Source organism: Aspergillus glaucus (genome assembly GCF_001890805.1).
Source record: "Aspergillus glaucus CBS 516.65 unplaced genomic scaffold ASPGLscaffold_3, whole genome shotgun sequence".
Classification (NCBI taxonomy): domain Eukaryota; kingdom Fungi; phylum Ascomycota; class Eurotiomycetes; order Eurotiales; family Aspergillaceae; genus Aspergillus; species Aspergillus glaucus.
In genome coordinates this window covers 610,291-631,001 of record NW_019170455.1, presented here as the reverse complement: position 1 = coordinate 631,001, position 20,711 = coordinate 610,291, and the positions used below count along the sequence as shown (strand labels likewise).

General features: G+C 49.9%; 8 protein-coding genes across 8 annotated transcripts; 2 read left to right on the top strand and 6 right to left on the bottom strand.

Moving 5' to 3' along the window:
* Positions 1-858: 858 nt before the first annotated feature.
* Positions 859-2,117, top strand: ASPGLDRAFT_42823 (nucleotide diphosphatase). Its single transcript, XM_022545677.1, has one exon. The coding sequence runs from the start codon at positions 1,066-1,068 to the stop codon at positions 1,879-1,881; it is 816 nt and encodes a 271-aa protein (XP_022404441.1). The 5' UTR covers positions 859-1,065; the 3' UTR covers positions 1,882-2,117.
* Positions 2,118-3,048: 931 nt separating this feature from the next.
* Positions 3,049-4,116, bottom strand: ASPGLDRAFT_164239 (CybS family protein; the record flags this gene model as incomplete). Its single annotated transcript, XM_022542573.1, has 5 exons — positions 3,837-4,116; positions 3,665-3,682; positions 3,459-3,525; positions 3,275-3,394; positions 3,049-3,214 (listed from the first exon to the last, which is right to left on the bottom strand). The coding sequence occupies exons 1-5, from the start codon at positions 3,985-3,987 to the stop codon at positions 3,049-3,051; spliced, it is 522 nt and encodes a 173-aa protein (XP_022404440.1). The 5' UTR covers positions 3,988-4,116.
* A 271-nt stretch (positions 4,117-4,387) lies between these two features.
* On the bottom strand, positions 4,388-5,832 carry ASPGLDRAFT_79504 (MDR family NADP-dependent oxidoreductase). The gene is made up of 2 exons (XM_022550022.1): positions 5,718-5,832; positions 4,388-5,653 (listed from the first exon to the last, which is right to left on the bottom strand). Exon 2 carries the CDS (start codon positions 5,492-5,494, stop codon positions 4,457-4,459), a length of 1,038 nt encoding a protein of 345 aa, XP_022404439.1. The 5' UTR covers positions 5,495-5,653; positions 5,718-5,832; the 3' UTR covers positions 4,388-4,456.
* Positions 5,833-6,422: 590 nt separating this feature from the next.
* On the top strand, positions 6,423-8,998 carry ASPGLDRAFT_71971 (uncharacterized protein). Its single transcript, XM_022549586.1, has 2 exons — positions 6,423-6,925; positions 6,994-8,998. The coding sequence occupies exons 1-2, from the start codon at positions 6,558-6,560 to the stop codon at positions 8,594-8,596; spliced, it is 1,971 nt and encodes a 656-aa protein (XP_022404438.1). The 5' UTR covers positions 6,423-6,557; the 3' UTR covers positions 8,597-8,998.
* Positions 8,999-11,624: 2,626 nt separating this feature from the next.
* ASPGLDRAFT_142364 (uncharacterized protein) lies at positions 11,625-13,302 on the bottom strand. Its single transcript, XM_022541764.1, has 3 exons — positions 12,482-13,302; positions 11,963-12,429; positions 11,625-11,900 (listed from the first exon to the last, which is right to left on the bottom strand). The coding sequence occupies exons 1-3, from the start codon at positions 13,260-13,262 to the stop codon at positions 11,700-11,702; spliced, it is 1,449 nt and encodes a 482-aa protein (XP_022404437.1). The 5' UTR covers positions 13,263-13,302; the 3' UTR covers positions 11,625-11,699.
* ASPGLDRAFT_164227 (uncharacterized protein) lies at positions 13,281-14,288 on the bottom strand (the record flags this gene model as incomplete). The annotated part of the gene is made up of 3 exons (XM_022542572.1): positions 13,281-13,766; positions 13,821-13,939; positions 13,991-14,288. The coding sequence occupies 3 exons, from the start codon at positions 14,286-14,288 to the stop codon at positions 13,488-13,490; spliced, it is 696 nt and encodes a 231-aa protein (XP_022404436.1). The 3' UTR covers positions 13,281-13,487.
* A 1,957-nt stretch (positions 14,289-16,245) lies between these two features.
* ASPGLDRAFT_118932 (cell division control 45 family protein) lies at positions 16,246-18,860 on the bottom strand (the record flags this gene model as incomplete). The annotated part of the gene is made up of 2 exons (XM_022540001.1): positions 16,246-18,054; positions 18,111-18,860. The coding sequence occupies 2 exons, from the start codon at positions 18,858-18,860 to the stop codon at positions 16,246-16,248; spliced, it is 2,559 nt and encodes an 852-aa protein (XP_022404435.1).
* A 331-nt stretch (positions 18,861-19,191) lies between these two features.
* Positions 19,192-20,691, bottom strand: ASPGLDRAFT_42815 (GPI-anchor transamidase). The gene has a single exon (XM_022545676.1). The coding sequence runs from the start codon at positions 20,607-20,609 to the stop codon at positions 19,401-19,403; it is 1,209 nt and encodes a 402-aa protein (XP_022404434.1). The 5' UTR covers positions 20,610-20,691; the 3' UTR covers positions 19,192-19,400.
* Between the last annotated feature and the right edge of the window lie 20 nt (positions 20,692-20,711).

Here is a 20,711-nt window from a genome sequence, read left to right as displayed (position 1 = left end):
AGAAAATCAGTTTGTGACAAACCAATCGGGGAAGGGGAGGGGGGGGACATTCTTATACGGAACCTCTGAATTACCTGGTCATAGCCCTCAGTGAGTCGAGACTGAGATGGAACGAGATTGAAGATAGGATCAACAACGCAGCTTCACGAAAAGGAGGTTGTCGTCGCTTAATAAGCGAGAAATTGGCCTTGGATCTGGTTGCAAGGTTACAAAAAGGGCCTAATGAACGATAGTCAACCACTATGAGCACGCACATGGGGATCACAAAGGAGAGTGGCGGATCATGTTGGAACGAGTCCGCGAGAAACTTGCGTGTATATAACGGACATCTCTGCAGGTAACCTTGTTCATGACTTTATGCTAATCAGGGGATTGGCTCGTACGGCCAAACCTCACTAGATCCTGCCAATTTCTCAGGGCCGTCGACCAAGTGTCCCATGGGGCAGCGCAACAGATGCACTCTTCCAACCCGTTCCTACTGGGCTTCCAGATTGTCTCTTCGACACATCCAGAAGACTTCCATGATTTAATCCAAGTCTGAAGCTTCCATAGATCGAATTGCCCGGATGAAAGCTTGCGACTCTGCGATAATGTCGACGTCTGTTCAATGTTCGAATCTCAGTCGTGATGCGCTAAAGTACTGCACGTCGCACCCTCGTGGATTTTACTAACTCCCTTGTGCTTGCCAGATGATCAGCAATGATAAACTTGCAAGCCTTGCTCGTTCTCTTTACTTTGCTTTTGGCTTCCAGACGTAGGGTTAAATAGTGGGCTAGCTGTACGGGGTTGTAAGACTACCGAAGAGCTGCATGAAGTTAGAAAATAACAAACACCTAACTTTCCAATATCACACTCTGTGGCATTTCTTTCATATAATCCTCACTATCAAGTAAATATCCGACAAGCTTTTCAGGGCTGTATACCTGCCAAGCCGCGTTATCAATCGGTTCACCGCCCTGATATCAGTGGGATATCCCTTCATCAACCATTCTGTCAATTCTGTCCTCAATTCATTGCATCAAGATACCCCATTATACCCTCCAAATCACAAAAAGACAAACCAAAATGTCCGAAAAACAACCCCTCACATCAAACATGGACTCCCCTCCCGCCTACGAAGCAGCACCACCAACCCGCACCCCTCTACCACGCCCACCACCCCTCTCCCTCCCCTTCCTCAACGACCTCCGCAACAAGCGCGTAATCCTCGCCTCTGCCTCCCCACGCCGCCGCCAGATAATGTCCCTCCTGGGCCTCCCCAACATCGAAATCATCCCCTCCAACTCCCCCGAAGACCTTCCCAAGACCCTCCAACCATTCGAGTACGTGCTAGCCACGGCCTCGAAAAAAGCACACGCGGTGTACGAGCAGGAAATCTCGAACGAAGAAAAGGGTGAACCGGGGTTAATCCTGGCAGCCGATACAATTGTCGTCGACAGTTCCAGCGGCGCGATCCTCGAGAAACCGCATTCCGAGGCTGGGCATGTCGCCATGCTCAAGGCCCTCCGCAACGCACGGAATCATAAAGTCTACACCGCTATCGCTGCAATGGCACCGCTAGCTAGTGCGCGGGACCCCGGGTACGCTGTTGAGACTGCGATTGAGGAGACGGCGGTGAAGTTTGACGCGGGTGTTACGGATGAGTTGATATTGGCGTATGTGCGGACGAGGGAGGGGGTTGATAAAGCCGGTGGGTATGGGATTCAGGGTTTGGGGAGTATGCTTGTGGAGGGGATTGAGGGGAGTTATGATAATGTGGTTGGGTTGCCGTTGAAGACTACGTTGGGGATTATTGAGAAGGTTATGGCGAGGGCGGATGATGATGATCGGTTGGCTGGGGAGGAGGGGGATGAGGAGGGGAGTGAGTTGGAGGAGGAGTAATGGTCTCTTTTGGGGGGTAATATTTGTGAGGAAGTCGCTGAGCGGCAAAGACTATAACCCATCGAAACTCGACGTTGCCTCAAAGTAAGCACGAACCTAATTTGGTATGAGATGAAGCTGCGTTCCATGTACTCCGTACCGTCAAGCTCAAATATCCATCTTGACGGCATATGAACATGCGACATATCTATGAGTTAGCCACATTTGTATCATCTGCAGATCATCTACCTCATGAATGACGATCATTCAAGATTTCTGCCTGTTATTGCCTCAATCAACCCAATATACACTGTCAGTGAAGTGGCAGACGAGCAAGCCTAAATGGAAAAACAAGATACCAGAGCAGAAGAACACACCAATGATGGATAAATCACCGAATACCACCAGCCAAAGACATGGTGAGTTCCCTTGTTCCACAGGCTCGCACTTGAATTAAGCCGAACTAACCATCCCAGTCCCTACACAAAAGAACCCATAACCCTCTTCCGCCAAAAGGCGCAAAAATATCACGTCCCGTGGCATCTCATCAAACAAGTCCCATCACTCGCCATCCGCACAGCGTGCTCAGTCCTGTCTCTCGTCAGGGCTCATGCAATGCGGTATATGAGGGTTTTTGAGGATGGGGTTGATATTCACGGCATTTTGGCTGTAGGGAGGTGTTTCCTTTGTTTGATAAACACCATGAGTTGTTCTGTGGGTATCATGAGTATTTGAAGGAGAAATTGGGGGCTGCTGTTGAAGCGAATGAAGACTTCAATGATCTGATCAGTGATTTGGACAGGAGTTTGACCACTTTGCTGTGAGACATGTGTTATCGTTGTATGCGTCCAGGATCGCTAAGCTTGGGAAAGATGTCGAGGACCTAAAGGCTCTTACGAAAAGTTTCCGTGAGGACCGGGTTATCAAACTGAAGGACTGTCAGGTGGTTTTTGAAAAGGCCGTTCCATTGCCTCTTGTCCAGGAACCCGCTCGTGCTGCTCTGACTCCAGTGATTTCTGAAGCATCATCGAGTGATACAGAATCATTGGGCAGTGAGACTGAATTTGTCAAGATCAGGAAAGATGAATGAAGTATCAGCGTTGGATAGTTTTACAACGAATATACAAGAAAAAACCCGACTCAATGAAATAAAACAAGAAATGAAAGAACAATGTCTATGGTATCAGTTTATGCCTTCCAGATTCTCCGAAGTCCCTCTGTGATACCAACGTCGTTTGTCTCGAGCTCGTACAATCCAACAGCGGTGGTGAGGGTAGTAAGACGCAGGAGCCAGGAGCAGAGAGCCCGGGTCTTGGGAACGCGCTGCTTGGGGAAGTAGTCGACGATAGATGCCCTGTGATTTGTAAGTTGATGTTCTCTCTTTTACCCTTCTGGTGGAAGTGACGTGACATACTCGAATCCAATGTGCGAGTGGAGGACCAAAAGCGAGCAGAGAGCGGCGTCGGTGACGGGGTGGAGAGAACCAGCGGCGAAAGGAGCGATGGTTAGGGGGACGAGACCAACGCAGACGAGTCTATTTTTATGAGTATGTTGTCGCATGAGGTTGTATCACCGGAGTGTCGGGGGATCACACGCACCTCTCAAAAGACCAGTGGTAGCTACCGTGCGAAGGAGAAGTGTGAGGAATGGGGGCAGGGTCGTTGACTGTAATCGTGAAACCATGTCAATCTCGATTCTACATGCAGATAGACGTTGTGATATCGAAGTTTCCGGGGCATGGCCAAGACAAGCCGTAACGATCGCAATCACTGGGGGTTATATCGACGAAGGGCAATTCGCATACCTGTTCCCTGGATAGCCTCTGCATAAGCACATTCGTTAGCACATATCCAATTTCATTCTCCGTGTCCATGTCTATTTCCATCCCCGCCTGATATATGCAATCCCCCCCGGAACCCCCATTCACCATCCACCTCAATCTCAATCCAATCGACAACTGCAAAGCGGTCACTCACGAGGCAAAGGAGGCAGAATCTGCTTCTTAGCAGAGGCGTGGAAAGCAACGACCTGCGACACACCCGCGGCGTTGCGGTTCACAAGCGGTGCCCGGATAGCCGACAGGCAGGACTGCCGGAGCAGAGGGGACTGGCGCGCGAACGAAGCCATGGCGTTATTCGGAGGTATCGTAAAGAGACAAGTTCAAGCAACACACACACACACACACAAAGGAGCCACAACACTGAGCAGGAGAAATCGATCGCAAAAGACGTTCGAAGTTGGAGCAACCTCGGAAAGGCGAGTCGGGATGCGGTCATCATATTATGGGTTATGTGATTGGTCGGTTGCTCTCCGCCCAGCCGAAAATGGCCGATGCCCGGCAATTGGCTTTAAACTAGGTTATTCCTTTCTATGCTCTACATATGCAGTAGTTAATCTACTTGGTTGTGAAGGTAAAGGTTATATATTCTGCTTCCCCTGCACTGCGACAAGGTAGTGTCTTACTTGCTTACAATCTGCTGTCAAAACAGAAATACAAAGCATTCGTGATCTGGGCTGAAAAACATTTATGCGCAAGAAAATTGATTCACAGTATCTCAAAATTTTATATATCAAAGTACATCGTCAATCATGTCATCTAGAACTTGAGAACAGCCTTGCCCAAGTTCTTTCCGTGGAAGATTCCAACCAGTCCCTCAGCCGCGTTGTCAATACCAACGGTCTCGTGGATGAGAGGCTTGAAGGAGCCCTCCTTGATCCACTGCTGCACGTACATTTGGTGATCCGAAGCGTACTTGTCACCCATACCAGGGTCACCGACGATGAAACCGCGCATGTCAATACGCTTAATGAGCACGTTGTGGATGTTCTTGATGGGGTAGGGGTCCGAATTGTACTGCGAGATGAGGCCGCAAACGACAATACGACCAAAGTTGTTCAGAGCGTCCAGAGCGGCCGCCATGTGCTCACCACCAACGTTCTCGTAGTAGATGTCGATACCGTCAGGGGCCAAGCGGGTCAGAGCGTCTGCGGGCTTCTCGTTCTTGTAGTTGAAGCCGCTGTCGAAACCCAGCTCCTCGATGATGTGCTTCAGCTTCTCGTCCGAGCCAACACTGCCAATGACCTTGAGACCCTCGTGCTTGGCGATCTGACCAACCAGCTGGCCGACAGCACCACTTGCCGCAGAGATGAAGATGGTCTCACCCTTCTTGGGCTTACCGATCTCATAGAGCGACGAGTAGGCGGTCAGACCGGGCATACCCAGGGGACCAAGGTAGACACGGATGTCCTCAATTTTCAAGGGGTTCTGAAGCACGCTGAGGACAGCAGAGATCTGCTCGCCGTTCAGGGCGATGTAATCCTGGATGGGGATGTGGCCGACGACGATGTCGCCCTCCTTGTAGGTGTCATTGTTGGAGCGGATAACCTTAGCGATGGAGCGGCTGTTGAGTGGCTCGTTGATGTGGAAGGGAGGAGCGTAGGACTTGATGTGAGCAGGGCGCATACGGCCACGCATGTAGGGGTCGAAGCTGGTGTAGAGCGACTGAACGACGACACCGTTTTCGGGGGCGGGCACGTCGGCGTCATAGGCGGCGGACTCGACGACAATGTGCTCACCGGGGACGGGGTATCCCTCGGGGATCTTCTTGAAGACAAGAGTCTTGTTGGAGGGCATGGTGTAGTATATAGTGATTATATAACGATAAAAAAGACTAAGGGATATCTCGTATGAAATGTGAAGAAGATACAGTATCCTGGGCGAATGCGACTACTTGTACTGCAGCGTGGGGCTGAACCAGAAAACCCTTCCACGTTGCGCAGAAGTTTCTCGAGGCTATTTGATGGGCTGATTAACTCGGAACCTTACTCTATTACAGTGTCACAACGGGAGAAGTCACCTTCTGGGCAAGAGCACCGCGAATTTGATTGTTAAGCAGCCATGATATACCTCGGTGTTATCCAAACTAGGTAAGAGACAGGTTTTATGTTGGAGTTATGCTTGTTTGCAATATGATGTGCCCATTGCTTAATCGAAATCTTGATCTCTACTATGGACAAGTCATGGTTACTTCTTACTTGTGTTGTCGTAAGCCCCCTTACATATAGCCTTATTTCTTTTGCTTACTTGCAGGGACATCCCAGTATCCCAGTAAAATCGGTCGAAACACACCAATGCAATGCTGTTTATGCATGATTCGTGCCGCCTGCCGAATTGCGGATTCGAACCATCTCACCGCCTTCTTAGCTCTAGCAGGCGGTGTAGAGCCCCTCCTAGATCCGAATTTGGTTAGACTAAACATGTGCCGTTATGGCATATCTTATCTTATGCCGTTGCATTATGACTAATCAGCATAACGTATTTATGCAAGACTACATCCCAACGCTTCAATTGTTGTCCAACTGCTTCTACCCCTAGGGGACCTCTATCAAATCTATCAATTCTCTCCTTCTCTCAATTCTCTTCACTATTTTCACTAATGACGGCTGTACGGAACTGCCCTCAAAAGCGCTGTATGCTCCGAGCTCTCTGATTGGCTAGTGATAGCGCCGCCCCCAGAAAAAAAAAAATCTCGGGCATTTTGCTTTGCCTCCGGCTTGGACATTTTTTCTTAGTCCATCCTCCATCTCTCCCTCTCTATCATCCTCTCCCTTTTCTGATTCGGATTGATTCTGTGAGCCGGAATCGCTTCTTTCTCTTATTCTTTGTTATTTCCCGGCTTCAATCCGTGTCAGTCAGAATGTTGTGTGCGCTTCGCCGGCATGGAGTCGCGCAGGCCCTGCGGGCTTCTACCTCTCGATCCTTCGTTGCGAGATCGACTCCTCAGCTGCTGAAATTGCAGCCCTCGAATAGCAGCCCGGCTGCCTTCCCTCAAATCCATCGATCGTTGCATGTCTCCGCTACCCGGTTTCAAGCTGCCCAGGCGGAGGCTGTGGCCAGCGAGGAGGAGCCTGCCACGCCCCAGCGATTGACCGAATTCGCGGACCTGGCAAGTCATGGATTGGTGGATAAGAAGATCATTGATCAGATTACCCGGTTTATGAAGATCAAGACCATGACCGATGTGCAAAGCATGACTATCAATGAGACTTTGCAGGGTGATGATGTGTATGTTTCACTCTGCGCCTTTCCATTTTCCTTACGTTTTCGAGATACTGACTATTGTCTCTTGATAGCCTGGCCCAAGCGAAGACCGGAACAGGAAAGACTCTGGCCTTCCTCGTTCCCGTGATTCACAATATCATGAAAGACATGCAGCCTCAGCCTCAGGCCAGAGGTTCGTACAGACGGCGCGCCCAGTCCAGCGATATCCGAGGCATCATTATCTCGCCTACCCGTGAACTGGCCGAACAGATTGCAACGGAAGCCTTGAAGGTGTCGCGTGGTACTGGAATTGTTGTGCAGACTGCGGTTGGTGGCACGCAGAGACGCGAGAAACTCCGGGCTATCCAAAGGGAAGGATGCCACCTGCTGATCGGTACCCCGGGACGGTTGAAGGATATCTTATCTGACCCGACTACCGGTGTCACAGCCCCACGCCTGTCGTCTTTCGTTTTGGATGAGGCTGATCGTCTGTTGGATGATGGATTTGCGCCGGACATCATGGAGATCCAAACCCTCCTTCCCAACCGCGACGAGGTTGACCGCCAGACGCTCATGTTTTCGGCTACTGTTCCCAGGGAGGTCATGGCCATGGTTCGTAAAACGATGAAGCGTGACTTCCGATTCCTGAAGACGGTTCAGGAGGATGAGGTGCCAACTCACTTCCGGGTACCGCAGAAGGGTATTGTTCTTCCTGGATTGGAGAATGCTCTCCCTGCGGTCCTTGAAATGGCCCAGACCCAATGGGCTCAGCGGTCAGAAGACCGCAGCCAGCGTCCTTTCAAGGCAATTGTCTACTTCAACTCGACTTGCGAAGTCAAGCTTGCTTTTGATGCTTTCATGCACTTGCGCCGCCAAAGGAAGATGGGCGGAATGGCGATCTATGATATCCACTCACGTCTGACTCAAGCCGCGAGAACAAGAAACGCAGACGGCTTCCGGCAAGCTCGTTCTGGAATCCTTCTCTCGTCTGATGTGACTGCCCGTGGAATGGACTTCCCGGAGGTCACCCACGTCATCCAAGTCGGTGTTCCTCGCGATACTCCCACATACATTCACCGTCTGGGTCGTACTGGACGCGCAGGCAAGGAGGGTGAAGGATGGATCATGTTCCACGAGGGTGAAATGCGAACTTTCCGGAACAAGCTTGGTGAACTCCCCATCGAAATGGACGAAACCTCCCTCCCCACCTCCAAAGTCGACTTGACCGACGACCAGGCCGAACACCCAGCCGCCGTATCCGAAACCCTGGCCCAGATCCAGGACGCAATGGAGAACACCCCCGCCAGCTCCAAAGAAGAAGCCTACAGATCGCAATTCGGTTCCCTTCTGCCGTCCTTTTACAACAAGTCCGCTGCAGTCGATGCCATGAACAAGCTTGCCGTGCACGGCTACGGCCTTTCGAACCCGCCGCACATGTCCCCCATGCTCCTCGAAAAAATGGGTCTTAACAGGAGTCGGGGAGTTAGATCATCGGACCGTTCGATGGGTGGTCGGGGCCGAGCGATGGATCGCCCCCCTATGCGTGGAGGCATGGACCGCCCTCGCTTCGTCGAGCATGGCCGGGGCCGCCGTGATGATGGCAACTCCTGGAATAACAGGCGCGGTGGTGGTGAGTTTCGTGAGAGGAGTGGCGGCCGCAATCGCGACTCCTGGGGCGGCCGTGGCCGGTACTAAAAATAACGCAGCTTCGAAACTGGGTTACAGGATTTGCTGAGATAGAGGGCATCTTTAAAAAGATATTCTCATGCATGACGATACCCGCTTTCTTTTCTTTCATAAAAAAAAAAAGCACACTACCAAGTTGCATCTGACGGCGTTTTATGTGTTGGGCAATTATGATTCTATCTCTCTTCTCTCGGATCTTTCACTCACAAGTATAGAAATGTTCTTTTCTGGCTTTGTCATGCATGGGTACGGTTTTGGATTTGTTTCTTAATGTATTAGTATTTGTTTCTCGTTTTTCATGGGTTGTATTCTAAAATATCGGAATGGGGTCACGATCACGTCTACGTCTACGTTTACCATAGAAGTCAGTTAATCAATATACCTGATCTGGATTTGTTTGAATCGTCACCCTTCAATTCTACCCTAGCATTACAAACTCGTTCCAGTGTCTTGACGCGTATCCAACGAGACGTTGGTTTCCATATAGGATTAAGTCTCTAACAGCCAGTATCGTCAAAGACCAAACAGTGTCTTCCAGTAAGTTTCTCGCTATTCAATGAATAAAAAATCATTGCCACTGCCATCGCCTTTACATAAGAAGACTCTGGACGAAGACCAGCAGGCCAAGCCTGCCTCCTTCTACGCCTCTAATGCTGTCTGTCTCATTTGTCCTTGAAATATGAGCTCAGGTCGACGACCACAGGAGACCACAATGTCTCCGCATGACCGTAGATGTTCTGTGTGTTTCTGGCGCTGCATACGTTTCTCTTCTTGTTGAAATAATAGCATGGGGCACGTCCCTTTCGTCCTGGTTGTGTCGTGGATACCCGACCTTTAAAATATCGTCAGGGACAAGTATCTTGTTCCACAATTGAGTTGGTTACCTGATAGAACCTGGGACGCATCCAGGTTGCCTCTGGTCGCTGTTCGGCATGCGATGTCTGGTATCGTGTGCCATGCTTGGGTGATATGATCTTGATCTGCTTAACACTTGTCTCCATTATTCGCGCGACACTATTGTCGGCGTAAGCATGTTCGAAGAAGTCTATTAGCAGATTTTCATCATGTGCTCGCTTTTTTTTTTTTTTCGTTAGTTTTGAGCCTCCGCATATTTGGCTGTCTTTTTTATCATGTCAATATGTACGGGATACTTTGAGCGTTCTCTCACGGCTTTGGATCCTTCAAACGACTAGAAACCGATTGTCACTGGCTACCATTTATTGCTTGCGTTAATAGTCAACTTCGAGATTGGGTTTCGACAGTTCCAGTAAATGTACCGTATTAGATGCGTGATCGTTTACTCTTTTTCGTCCAAATTTTCGCACAGCATGTCTTCCGCTGCTAGCAGCAGCAGTATCACATGTGGGAAACATATCCTGAGTCTTCCTCTTGCTATCCATTAAGACTTCAGTCGGGCATTCCAGGATCTGTCCGTTCTTCCGCTCATTCGTTGGTGCTAGCGAGGTTGAATATCGATATTCGCTTGTTCAAATCCACGTAGAGCCACCAGCATTGGCCGTGGACAATAAACGCTAAATCGGGCAACTGGCATGAGCCAGCTCGCGTCATTTCTTAAGTACGCAGCGGGAGAAAAAAAAAAAAAAAAAAAAAGGTAGACTTGGAGCGTCACCTAGATGAAGTCCTCTTCATTTGCGTTGAATAATCAGTGAAGAATGGTATCTCGCGAAGGCCAATAATGGACACACAGCACTCTGTGCTCTGACGGTTGCAACCCTCGAAAAGTAGTTGGAGGAAGAGGCGTTTGTCGGAGTGAAGGGCTAGTTCTCTGGAAGAGAGATAAAAGATTTAAGAAAACCAAGAAATAGGGTTGGTCAGAAGGAGCGATGGTGAATAGAGCATCAGGTCGGCCCTGACTAGTTCTAGTGAATATCAATATTGTCCCAATGTCTCTACATAAGATCGTGCTCTCTTTCGTATACAGCATCACTCCGAATCCGAAATGAAAATGAAGTCAATTCTCCTTGTTCAATGCCGAGTTCTGGGCTCTGTCAAACATCGTCAAAGCAGAGAATAAAAAATGATAGAAAACTATCCTTGGGTGACTTTTCGGGGACAGAAACAGAATGGTAAATACCGAAAATGTTAAGAAAAGGCCATTATTGTTTTGTACTTCTATCTTAATTGACTGATCTTCAGGGCGCGAAATTCTTAAAGTCGATATACCACGACTCTGGTTCCAGGATTAAGGAGACCAAAACTGGGATTCCGGGCTGTGGTGAAAAACCATGAAGCCGCAGATTTCGATCCTAGCAGATTCGACTTTCTGAAAGAGGCACCTGTCTCGCCAGAGTCCGCCAATTGTCCCGCCAGTTGGCCATTAAACCGACGAAGATACTCCACTCGTGAAAGGAACCGAGTCACTGGGCCAGCGCATTTTTCGGCTGGCCGAAGAGGCTCTTGCTGATGCCCGAAGACGGAATAAGGTTAATCATAGCTCGAGTTCCGTTCAGCGCTCCAATATTGAAGCCAACACAATCGCTTAAGCTTGGGCGGACATTCCAAGGTTGTTTTCACCCTTAGCACTACCATTGGACGGCTATGTAAACCAATTCGGATAGATGTCTCGTGAATGACTCCAAATAGAACGAAACATCTGCTCCGAGATCATAGACTTTTCTGCGTCTATAGACAGAAGGAAATTCGGGAACAAGGACCTTTGAGGACGCAAGAGGCTTCCCATACTCACTCTGGCCGTAGAAATTATACCTACGAGCGACGTCTAGGAAGCTCCTGCGAACGCCAACACCATTGCGAGTGCCTCTCAGAGCACGGCCACCAGTACCTCCCAGGAAACGAACCTTACGAAGGTCAATGATTGGATGTGGATCTACTTTGGGCTTGATACATTGCCCACATTGATATAGGAAGCCGGTCAGATAAATTCCATACATGAGTGGACACGAACGGCCATCTTCTCGTGCGTCTTGTCCAGTGCGGTTGGTGTTTTCATATCCTTTGAAGGGCTGGCTGTAACTCAGGTCTACATAATCCTATACGAGACAATTAATCAAATGATACAGATCTCTACATTGACTATCTTGTATAGAAGCAGTAATTATTCTCACTATAAACGTACATCAAGGCAAAAGCCCTAACGCCACGCCTCCATCAACTCATACAACGTCGACTCACTGCCCACATTCCCCGGAAAGACCACAAACGGAGAACCTCGGTGTCTAGACGAACGCTCATCGCATCGCCAAAGCGGTACACCCGGCGCAGCCTGTCCAACAACCAGCGCACGTTTGATATTAAGGCCCTTGGTAGCGGCGTCGGATGAGGTGATTCCGCCCTACGATATCATTAGCATCCTGTAAGAGAAAATGCAAACGGTAATAGAGATAGCAATCATACCTTTGCGATAATATACCGCGGCCGTACTTCAATTCCCTGCAGGACTCTCACGACTGCTTCCGCGACAGTCGTGCCGATGGCCAGCGAAGAGAGTTTGTCGTCGCCAGTTACAAGCTTCCGGCTCGTCATGACCAATGTATCTTTTCCGGATTGGAGATATTGTTCAGTCTCTTTGACGATGTTTTGGATCGTGCGGAGGGCGGATTCATGCGATTCAAGAAGCTCTTCCACCTTGATCTCGATGATGGCTAAGTCCTTGTTGTTCTCCTTGCTGCGGTTTATCAATGTGTCCACCTGCGTGGTTGTCTTGGGGACGTAGGAGCCGACGAGTATCAGTCCACCTGTCCGTCTGGGCGAGGGGAGGTGTAGTTCGCTTGCTGTAATGGGGGCCTTGGCACGGATTCCCAGGCGGGAGGATACGAACGCCGCGCCTGTGCGGTAGAGGAAATGCTTTCCCTTTGCTTCGGCTGCCATCTGTTAGAATCACTTTTCCAGGTCAGACAAACAGAGAAGGCATACCTAGCAACAACCCAGCCACAAAAACATGCATATCCGACTCCGCAGCCGCATTAACAATAACCACTCCTCCCCCAGAGATCCCGAAAAGTTTCTCACAAACCCCCTCCGGCCCTCCATTCCTTATATCCCCAATAGAAACAGAATGCAGCTGCTCCGACTTAAACCGCCCCGGCGCCTTCTCCATAACATAATCCCTCAAGTTCGAACTCTCATACCCAAACATCGCATCTTTCGCAAACTGCGTCCCTCCAGCAGGAACCAGCCTCTCCCCCTCCGCAACATAATGCACATCGCTTATCGTGAACCGTCCTCCCTGATAGAAAAACGGCGCTAGGACCCACGCATCCGCCTCCCCGAATACAGTCTGTGCAACGTCCGCCTCGAGCGGGAAGTGGCCCCGTAGCGTGCTATCGCTGCGGAGGACGATGTCGACACTTTGTTCGGTTGCTTTAGCAGCTTGCGCTACAGTCTGACAGATCTCGTAGATTATATTTTCTGCTTCTGTGGGCGGAAGCGCGCGGGAGTTAGTTAGGATGAAGAAACCCCGGGAGGAGCGCTGGAATTCTTCGACGAGGGTGTTGATGTCCCAGACGGCGAGGACGGAGATGTCGTGGCAGGTTTGGGTTCCGGTTGGGTCGTCGTCGAGAACGACGAGGCGGTTTTGGGAGAATGTTGAGAGGAAGTTTGTGATTTGGTCTTGTGCGTCGGTGGGATATTCGGGTGGGAGTTGGGCTAGGATGTCGGCGCGGGGGAGGACGGGGTAGACTGGGGGTGATGGCATTGTGGTTGTTGTAATTGGTTTTTCTTTTTTTTTTTTTTTTGTCTTCTTCTCTCTGTTGTTTTCTAGTGTTTAATAGTAGATTTGTCTAGGCAATGGGGTCAAATATTGTGAGGACCGGAAGAGACATCGCAAAGAATCGGGGAAGTATGTGGGGAGATCGGCCAAAACTCGTTGCTTGTTGTCCTATCTAATGTACCTATTGCATCAATACTACCGTCTAACAGCTCAACTCGACTCTCCCCCGGTCAATAAAAAGTGTCGCAGCAACTTAGTAATCGACAACCTCTTCTGAGGATCCCACTGCAACATCAAAAGAAGGAACGAAGCCAGACTCTGGACATTCTCATAACCAAAGTCAGGCGGTAACCTATCCCTCAAGTGCTTTATAAAGTCACTACCAAGCACATGTTCGATTTCATCGCGGTATACTTCATCAGTCTTTTCCTTGGCGCAGAAGAAAGGCATGGCCTCGAACAAGAGCTGGTGTGTTGCTAGTTCGAATATCTGGATACATGATTAGATGAAAGAATCCATTTTAGGGTAGGGAAGTCAACATACCAGGCAGCCCAAAGTCCAAACATCAATTTTCTCATCGCAAGGCTTCATGTCGATTAGCTCAGGAGCCCGTAAGGCTACTGGGGTCACTGGTTTCTGGTCAAACTGGTCACTTCGTAATGCTGTAATCACATGTTAGAACTTGTATACCCGTGATAATAGATTTGTCTTACCTCCACCCAAATCACCAATCTTTACCAATATCTCAGACGTCTCGATGTTATCCAATCGCGCCTGATGCCGCTGTGGTGTTACCAGATACTCCGGAGCACTATCATCCTGCATTACCCCTTCCAGCCACTTGACAGGAATGAGAACAGGAGGATTCAAAAGTTCGTCATATCGATCGACTTCCGCAGTTGAGAACAAGATATTCACAGGTTGCAAGTCAGTGTGAACAATGCCCCGTCGATGCAGAAAATCCAACCCTAACAGAACCTTTTTAGTGTAAATTTTCTTGAAGCGGGCCATATTCGCCTGAAAGCTTCTCAGCAAGAGTTGAATATTGAGTAAGAAAAAGTAATGTCATGGTAGGCGGTGTATTAGGCAGAAGCTCTAGGCATCTGCTATCATACCCTAATACTTCAATACTAATCGAGCTGTGGAGTGTTGCAACACGAAAGTCTCACGCACCGTCCGTCGGAGCTTGATACCTACCCACTGCACACATGCCTCCGATAAGTTTTAGCTGATTTCCCCCAGTTAAGAACGGATAGCGGAGTAGCTCTTTGATCGGCATCCTATCTGCAGGTTCAAGTTGCAGCATCAACAGAAGGAACCATGCCAGATTCTGGATATTCTCATCGCCGCCAAAGTCAGACCCACACAGTTCTATAAAAAGCTTCAGGTGGTCGGCGAAACAGGTACAGCCGGCTGAATGTTTCATCTTAAGGCAGTGGTGCCCTTGGTCGTTTTCCTTATTTGCGAAAAGAGATTTTGCAAGAGAGAGGGACAGGTTTATCGCCATTTCGGATAACTTTACACAGAGTCAGATGAACCATATGCATCTCAAGATAGGAAAGTTGACGTACTAGGCAGCCCAAGGTCCAGATATTCAGATTCACATCCTGTGTGCTTGTCTTGATTGGGTCAAACGAGGCTAGGGCTTTCGAGGATGGTCGTTTCTGGTTGACCGGCGCTCCGATGTCTGCCGCTGTAATTACATGTGAGACTCTTGGTAAATTTGAGGTGACAACAGATGTGCCTTGCCTTGGCTCAGACGTCCAATTTTGATCACGAGTTTGGATGCATCTATCTCGCCCAATTCAGCCCGACGCCGTTGTGGTATCATGAGATATTTCAGGACACTAGCATCATGCTTTCCTTCTTCGACATGACCAAACTCTAGCGATTCCGAGAACTCCTGATTGTCTTCAATGTCTGCAACTAAAAAAAGAACGTTGACTGGCTGCGGGTCTATATCAAGGTCAGCCATCTTGAAAGCAATGCCCTTGAACGCGCCATTACTTACCGCAATGGACAATTCCCTGCTCATGGAGAAAATCCAATCCTAGCATGATCTTTTCAGAAACAATCCGCACATGCTCTATAGAGCGAGGATATCCCATGCAGGTCATCTCTCTTCCGTCAGATAACCCCCCATGTTCGACGGAAGTTGCTCAGTAGAATGAGTGAGAAGGGTGACGATTTGGGCTAGAGGCTGGAAAATGACGATGATCGACGATGGACCGGTTGTAAGATGAGATAATAGACAAGATGATAGAGAGAGAGCGAGGAGCAAGGGGAGAAAGAGAGAAGGGAGAAGGAGGAGAAAAAGAAAGAGGGAGATGCAGCGTACTAAGACACTGGCAAAGTGAATGAGAGGCGAGCGGTGTGGTTGGCCCGGGATACATGCAAGAACCCTAGTGGAATAGCACCCTCAGTTAAACAAGACATGTTCTCTTTATGTACAGCTCAGTCAGGATAATCCTCACGATGATACTGGATACAGCCCTAGCCATCTGCTATCATCTGAAACCAGTCTTATTCAGTCTATTAAGGTCATGCTAGAGCCCGGGGTCTTCTCGGCTATAAACAGAAAGGAATGAAAGAGAAAAGAAAGAAGACAACATTGTATGTGAGAAAATCAGATACAATATGCAAGAACCATCATGGTCAAGATCAAGACAAAGTGACAAGGATGCAAATATTGCTGGCCGGTAGAAGCAACAGCAAATGCAGGACGAAAAAAGAAAACAATCAAATGAAAGGAATCGAGCCCCAAACCAAGGATAAAAGACAAGAAAAAGAAAAAACAAAGATTGCAGCCGGTCATTACACATATCATCCCATTTTGTTCCCTTGAGAAACCATTTCCTTTGCTGTCCGACTCCCCAACCAACAATCCCATGCATGAAAACACAATGAAAAACAACGCAAATGAAGGTAATTGGCAAGTGATGAAACAATGGCAACAGAAGTAAAAGGCTCAACCAACAACACTGCGGAAACTCAACGCTTCGAGGAACCCTCCCAGATCTTCCTTTTGCACTTCGACCACACAGTGCTCGAAGCTATCGATCCGGACGCGCGCGTTGGTTTCCTGCACAACTTCCTGGAACGCAATACCGAACCGATTCCGCAAGAGATGTCTGTCCGCGCGCGGATCCTGTTCATCTTCGGATTCGGACTCGGACTCGGATGACGATTCCTCTTCACTCTCTTCCTCGTCCTCTTCACCAGTTTCGCTGCGTTCAAGCCGTTCTGTAGCACGCTTTGCGCGGCGTTCTGATCGTTCTCGTTGCTTCTTATCCTTAGCTTCCTTCTTCTTCCGGCGCTCTTCTTGCCGTTTGTGCATAGCAGAAAAGTCAACGACACCTCCACCTCCGCCGGTTCCAACGATCACGTAAAGGTCTCGGTCCTCGTCCAGTCCAGCTATAACGAGGGGAGTCCCCGCGGCGCGCTTCTTGCCAACTTTGACGGTGTCACTTCGTTCCCGCTCTTGCACACGAATGGCTTCGGCAATCCAGAGTGCGAGCTTAGTCAGTGCCCCCGGATTTGTGAACAGTTTGGCATCTGGCCCGTCCTTGACGACCGCGATGCGGAATGCTCGCAAATGTCGAATCTGGTGTTTCGAAAGTAACGATGTGCCAGTTTGGAGGATAGCGCGGTGGAGATGTTGGGCTAAGGGAAGCGCTTCGAGAAGGAGGGTAGGAGACTCAGATGTGAGGGATAGGGCATCGTATGCGCTCCAGAACCGAGGTAGGAGGCTGGATAGGTCGGATTCAGTAGACCCATCGACGTTGGCATCGTCGTTAAATTTCCTCGGTCGTGGTAGTCGTCTTGTATCCCAACCGGCGGCAAGCTCCTCCGGTCCCACTTCCAGGATAGCACCGACAATAACACCAACGTCAGTAGCAGAAAGACATGCCTTCCAGCCCCAGCAGCGGACAAATCCCCATCCCTCGCGAGAGGTGGCGTGTCCTGGTGCTTCCTGGGGAACTAACCCATCCAGCCCATACATGGGGGCATATTTGAGTAGCCGTTGTCGTAACACCCGTTTCAGCTCCATGTCCATATGGGTGTAGTTCTGATGGCACTGGCTCAGACTAATACCCATCTTCGCCAAAAGTTTATGTAACCGTTTCTTGCCGGTCTCGGTCCATACGTGCAACCGTGATGACAAGTATGGACTGTGAAGCATGCTCTCATATAATGACCAATGCCGCACGAGAATGAATCGGGGTTCTGGAGAAAGACGGATGGATTTATCTGTCGGTGACCTAGCCGTTGTAGGGATAACGCCATTGATCTCTCCCCGAAGATCTCGATCTCGTTCGTAAGGATCTGGTGGGTTCAATCGATGTACTTCGTCTCGTAGGATCTGGCGGATATGTTCGCCTCGTTCTCCACCCCAGCCGGCCAATCCTCCAGATTCAGAGGAATTGGAGATGCCAACACCAGACATTGTACGACCACTGAGCTCCAAGCTAGAGACACCCACGATGGCCAACCAAAGCAAGTCATTATCTTCACGACCGAGCTCAGACGCGAGGGAGTAGACGAGGGATGATATAGGTTCCGAGTATGATGTTCCGGCAGAATAATAGGTGTGGAGTATACTTTCGTGTTTTCGTTTCATTCGGATGAGACGCCGTTTCAGCGAACGAGCCGACGACTGTTTAGGTTCTGCGGGAGATGGTGAATCTGATGTTGGAGTAACGGAACGTGAGGAATTCGAGGAATCATGTGGACGCTGTCGTGGGCGACTAGGAGATGAAATGAGGAATGACGAGCCCTATGAAACACGGTTAGCACAACCCCGCGACCAAACACGCAAGATCCAATTCGCACCGAATTGCTTCTCCTCCGTTGACGAGGCGGCCCGTCATCTTCGTCAGATTCATCCTCATCTTCTCTTCCTGACCATGACTTGCGCTTTTTCCCTGGTCTTGGTTGATCGTTATCTTCACTATCAGACCCAAGATCCCCCTCCTCATCATCGTCCACCTCCGGCATATCCAACAGCGCCGAATATGCCTCCCGCTCCTTGCCCAATTCTTCCTCAATATCGCCATCGTCGTAGACAACAATACCCCCATTCCCAGACGCGTACGAAGGCGTTATACATCCCTTGTCAACACCGCGCGTATTCATACGAGCCCGCACATCAACCTCCTGTCCCACCACAGGCTGCCCCCCAAACACATTGCTCAAATTCCACGGCCGTCGAGCATCAAACACCCAAACCTCCACTTCCCCCAAATCCTCCACCTCGTCCTCCGGATCGCTTAACGCCAGGATCTCAGTAAGATCCACCAAACCACCCACCCCTAGACAGACCACGACGCCGCCGGCGCCCCCATTCTTGGTCTGCATGGGCTTGACCAATTCCTCGCCTGCGCGAGCGAGATCACCATATCCGGCTACCGGTTGGATCTTGTGCGGGATGTAGTCGCGTTTGAGTAGGGCCGTGAAAATCCGACAGGCACAGAGGGCGTCCGGTTCGAGGGCCACGAGAATCAGCACGGGAGGGGAGAGAGGGTGGTGCGATCGGAGGAGCTGTAGGTAAAGATGTGATATGAGTTGGCGCGGAAGATACATTGCGAAAAAAAAAAAACCAGGGAGTCGTCAGTGAGCGACTGACTCCCAGGAAGCAAAGCGCGGAATAAAGCAATAAGGTTTGTATGTAGATATAATAAAGGAAAACGCTTGTCACCCGGGTTTCCCCCTTCCAGGCTCGTCGTCCCCGTCTTCGTTTTTGGCAGTTCGGTTTAGTGAATTGAGAGTGATTGAATTGTATCAATAACAAACGCTGTCCGGGGCGATGGGAAGGGAAAGACTCGCGACGCGTCGAGGCACGTGCGGAGAACACCGCCAAGCCCCGCCCTTTGCTGCATTCATGGTTCAATAATACCCATGGCGATGAATTGTTTTGATTCAATTCTTCAATAGTATAAGGCTATGCGATGGAAATAGAAGAATAGTACATGAATTGTAGTGTTATCTGTACAAAAAGGGTATAATGATTCTGGACATCAACGCCAAACACCTTACGCGCATTACAGTACTCCCATTAAGGTAATATGACAATTTCCGTCGAAGATTGCATAGATCGAGATGGTTTTATGTGTGTAAGTCGGGTCAGGTCCTGCCCAATATCGATCCGGCAAACCACGCGGCAGCGCATGCACCGAGCACAGAGACCCCCACGAACCGCTTCTGCCAGCAATTCTCCTCATCCATCTTGGCGGGCCCGACATTCTTGCGTTGCGAAAAGTAAGAGGATAGGGTCCGCGACTCTGTACTGGATTGGGGTGCCTCGCTGTTGCTCTGGTTGGATGCATCGCTGCGGGTCGTCAGGTACTCCTGGTCTCGTTTGCGCCATTTCTCTACCAGCCGTGCTATCTCAACCAGATCCTCTTGAAGCGAGCCTGGATCGGTGGCATTTGCATTCTCCACTTCCACGTTCTGGACGTTTCCGAAGAAGTCCACCACAGTTCGGAGACGGCCTTCCTGCTCGCCGCCGGGGAACAAATCCCACCGCACACCTGGCTGCGAATGGATCTTGGACTCGTCATATGAGTCGAACAAGTCACCCAGCGTCAGTTTCGAGTTGGCGCTCGTCACCTGGGTTTCGAGGAACTCCAGCACGTAGTATGTCCATCGGTCAATCACCGCAACACCGACATCATTATCCGCATGGTGAGAGTAAGAAGACTGGTCAAGCTCACTCGATCCCGTCGCGACGATATTGGGCGAGTAGAAGTGGGTGTACATCGTATTCGCCTGGCAGGTGTCGATCATAAACAGCAATTCATGGTAGCGCTTCTTCTCCCACATCTGACCAAACGCGTCCGCCAAATCCCATGCGCCAATCTCTTCCGCATCCTGAAACTTCAGGAACTGGTCACCACCATGCCCGGTCATATACACCAGAACGTTGCTCCCCGCATCGGACCCAAGTCGCTTACTGCGCGGTACATCCTCGTCCAGACGGTCGGTCAAGAGACGGATGAAGTTCTCAACGGTCACCTCGTAGCCCCGATAGTCCACTTCAATGTTGTCTCCGTAGAGATCCACCGCACGGTCTGCGTTACTGTACACGGTTCCCGGGAAAGCGTTTCGGGGGTTGCAGGCCATGTCATCAGGCAGCATCAGGATGATCTGCGAATCGGGAATCCCGAGACGCTTGACGGTGCGGTACAGCGAGAGGACATTGGCGAGATGGCGGTAGTTGAACCAGAAGCGGGAGGTCGAGACTAGAACGGCCCAGTTCGATGTATGCTCCGTCGAGGCCGGGAGGATGCAGAAGAAGGAAAGGGTGAGAAGGAGTCTGAGGAATAACTGCATGGCGGAATGACTATAACATAATAACATATGTCTTAATCGAAATGAGCCAGCAATTCCAACGGAATTAGATCAGCAACGAGACGACACCAGCTGGCTATCGAA